The sequence below is a fragment of the Dendroctonus ponderosae genome, unplaced genomic scaffold (assembly GCF_020466585.1).
Source record: "Dendroctonus ponderosae isolate FM_Combo_2020 unplaced genomic scaffold, Dpon_F_20191213v2 Dpon_F_20191213_1, whole genome shotgun sequence".
In the NCBI taxonomy this organism is placed as follows: Eukaryota; Metazoa; Arthropoda; class Insecta; order Coleoptera; family Curculionidae; genus Dendroctonus; species Dendroctonus ponderosae.
The window spans coordinates 2,282,425-2,286,173 of record NW_026017110.1 but is presented as its reverse complement, the minus strand read 5'-3'; the positions used below and the strand labels follow the sequence as shown (position 1 = coordinate 2,286,173).

The 3,749-nt window shown below is 39.1% G+C and overlaps 1 protein-coding gene across 1 annotated transcript in view; it reads right to left on the bottom strand.

Annotated features, from left to right (window-relative positions):
* Positions 1–705: 705 nt before the first annotated feature.
* Positions 706–3,749, bottom strand: part of LOC109538167 (protein PALS1) — a gene marked incomplete in the record, with an annotated part of 33,267 nt that continues 30,223 nt past the window's right edge. Inside the window, 2 exon segments of the mRNA XM_048670718.1 lie at positions 706–2,306; positions 2,359–2,672. Of these exon segments, the coding sequence (XP_048526675.1) occupies positions 2,124–2,306; positions 2,359–2,672 (497 nt within the window).

Sequence of the window (3,749 nt, the reverse complement as noted above, 5' to 3'; positions counted from 1 at the left end):
CCTGACTAATCACCTGTTAGGCCTAATTAATTTTAGAATGTTTTAAAGTATTGCAATTGTGATGTATTTTAATGTGTGATATGATGAGGCTGTTTACGAACTGTGGTTGTTTTTTAAATTAATTTTTTAACTATCTGTTATTTTAGAAAAACTGATGATGGTGGAAAAATACACCGAAACGTATTTTGATAGATAAATAGAGACTAAATGACTGAAACCCTGGAATGAATTTGATTTAGAATTCAAACACAGTCAGGAAAATATATACAATAGTGAATAAAGTACTAAAAAGTAAAAGTTCGAGTTATTCACTTCAGAGGGCGCTTTTGTCGATTTTAGTTCGACTTATTTACTACTGAGGGCGCTTTTGTCGATTTTAGTTCGACTTATTCGCTTCAGAGAACGCTTTTATCGTTTTTATTTTACCACTTTGTCCAAACAAAAAAAAGTTACCTCGTTTTTATAAGTAATGTTTTTCCAGTAACGGAATTGAGTTACTGCGCCGGCAACCAAGCCATTTGCGCAGCACTGCGTCAACTACCAAAAAATCACTGAGTTACCCAGGCCGAAGATCGACTGTTTAAGTCACGTTAAGTAAAAAAGTTCTTCGTTTTAAACTTCATATTTATCTTGAATCGTGAGGAATTTGCGATTTTGTCCGCTATTTCGGTTCTCTGAACCTATGCGAATAGCCGATAAATGCCATTGCTAGTGAGAAACTTTTATTTTAAATGGAAACAATTATTTGTATGCGTTACAATATAATAAAAATGTTTTTTTTTTCAAATAAAAAATGAACCCGAAGTCACATGATTTATACGCAGGTCCGCATTGAAACAATGATTTTTACAGGATTCGTCAAACACCATAGGGTTTGACTTGTACATTATTTACACTTCTAGTTATAGTAATAATATATCTTATATACAGGTTAAAAATAACAATAAATAAACAACACTATGACTTCAGAATTAAAATGTTCAATTGTGGGCATTCGCCCACTAGGCGACTCCAAAATTCAAGGCGACTTGTGATTCGCGATCGGTAACGTGGAAAAGTTGCCTCAAACTTTAGAGTTGGCCTCAAAATAAGATTCGACATAGAAACGAGTGGAAATGGTGCTTGAGCAGAACATTTGTATGCCGAGCCTTCCCTAAAACATAAGTACTTAAAATGACGTTAAATGTTCTGTATAGTCTATTCTGTTAACAAAATCAATCGTTTTCACCAGTTGCTCAGGCAGACGTTTGCCAGCAACTAGTGGAAATGATCCATGTACCGGCCTGCACCTACATCACTACACTAAAATACTGTTTTTTTTCTTCTAAACATGAAACGAAACTCGATTCAATTTGGCACTTTTTTCGTCCTGAGTGTCGCTGCCTCTAATCAATCATTTGCCAGTCTAATGTACGAAACTAATACTACAGTTAGTTATTTATTATGCTTCACTAACGCCATTGACATTGTTTGGCTGTTTGGAATAATTTTTATAATTTTGCAGACCGGCAAAGGTACAGGGCGAAGTAAGAAACTAGCTCGTTGTTTTCGTACTTCGTCCAGTACTTTCTATTCGATTTCCCTGAATTTTGTTGCGGGGCTTTTTAAAGTTACAGGCTGTTGCACGTGTGTGAATACAATCAGTCAAGGATTTGTTTTAGGTGTTGCAAAGTTTTTCTCAGCTAAATATGCGCGGCCCTCTAATGATTATTTATAACAAATTTCATGAATGTGATGGCACGGCATATTTAGCCAACATTCCCTATTGGCCTGGTTGTACGGGTTATTCAATTCGGTAAAACTGAATCAGACTAGCACCTTTTTGTTAACGAATGGAGTTCTGGTAGGATTCAATTGTCCCCATGCACCAGCCGACTAGCACAACTTTTATTATTAACTTAGCAAAACAATTGTGGATGAAATTACCATTGGGGCCTGAAATCTCATTTACATCAGTCCTGAGAATTCACTGTGCAGTCACCAATCTGATTGCTAAAAAAACTTCTACGACTAGACTTAAAATTGATTTCTGACTGTCCTGCACACTGTCACACACATTTTCAGACTTCTTAACTCAATGTTTTAAAGGGCTTGGATCGACAAATTTAGCCCTTCAGTATGCCCTACGCCGTTTTAATCCAGACAGCCGGCACCCATTGCGGCTCCCTTTCCAAGCTGTTGATTTCGCACAACAAGTCGTGGTAGGCTCTTTCCGTGTCATTGTTGATGATGATCATGTCGAAGAAGTGACCGTACTTGTTTTCCATCTCTCGAGCTTTATCGATGATGTCCACCAAATCTTCCTCCTGAGAACCTCCGCATTAGGAACGCTGATTGCTAACTATAATTTGCATGTACCTTGTATGATTCTCCCAGTCGATCCTTCTTGACCTTCAAGTTCTCGAGGTTGGGGGGCGCGACAAAGACAACGTAGGGCTTCAAGTCGGACGTTCTCAGTATCTTCAAGCTCTGCGGGTGCAAGTTGAGGACGCAAATTTTGCCGGAATTTACGACCGATCGAATTGCGTCCAGCGACGTTCCGTAGTAGGCCTTCTCGTATTCCCCATGTTCCACGAATTTTCTCGAAAGAATATCCGCTTCGAATTGAGCTCGCGTGATAAAGTGATAGTCCTGGCCGTCCACCTCGTTCTCTTTTCTTGCTCTGGACGTATCTGGAAGAGCGATTTATTCATCAAAGTAATCGGATTTATGTGCTTATGTAAGTCACTCTTTAAGAGTAAGCGACATTTTAAATGGTATTAATGGTTTGTTGTTCTCTAAAAGCCCATTTACACGCTCAAGCCATCTGAACGATTTGGCTTGCGCAAGCCAGATCTGTGCAGATGAACTGAACGAAAGTCTGGCGTTTACACGTTCAGTTCGTTTTAAAGCCCGTTTACACGCTCAAGCCATCTGAACGATCTGGCTTGCGCAAGCCAGATCTGTGCAGATTAACTGAACGAAAGTCTGGCGTTTACACGTTCAGTTCGTTTTAAAGCCCGTTTACACGCTCAAGCTATCTGAACGATTTGGCTTGCGCAAGCCAGATCTGTGCAGATGAACTGAACGAAAATCTGGCGTTTACACGTTCAGTTCGTTTTACATAGATGTGAAGGAAGACCACCCAAACGTGAATTGTTGCCAAGATGGAACATTTGGACGTAGAGTTAATTCTTGCAACGGCTGCAGTGTGTGTAATTAAGAAAAAGATGAACTTAAAAAACTAAAAGGAAATGGTGTAAACCATGGTTGCTGAATAGGAATTTCTTGTCTCATACGAATTTAATAGCGGAATCACGTAATGATCCTGACGATTTTCGTAATTACTTACGTATGGACGAATCCACATACCTGCATTTTCTAAACTTAATTGCGCCAATGATTTCGAGAGCAGACACCGTTATGAGACGTTATTAACGCGATTACCCCCCACGAACGATTATCGGCTACATTTAAGGTTTTTGGCAACAGGAAGAAGCTACGAAGACTTAAAATTTTCCACTGTTATTTCCAAGCCAGCTCTGAGTAATTTAATTCCAGAAACATGTGACGCAATTTACAGGGCATTAAAAAACACATATCTATCATATAAGTCGCAAATCTGCTGTTTCTCATTAGCCATCGTTTTGCACAGAATATGAGACAGGGCTTAACACAAACTTGTCACACAAACAAGATGTGGCGTCTTCAGAACAATTGTCCACTGGTGGTGCAATACGCTGTACAAAGACTTTAGACAAAGGTCTACA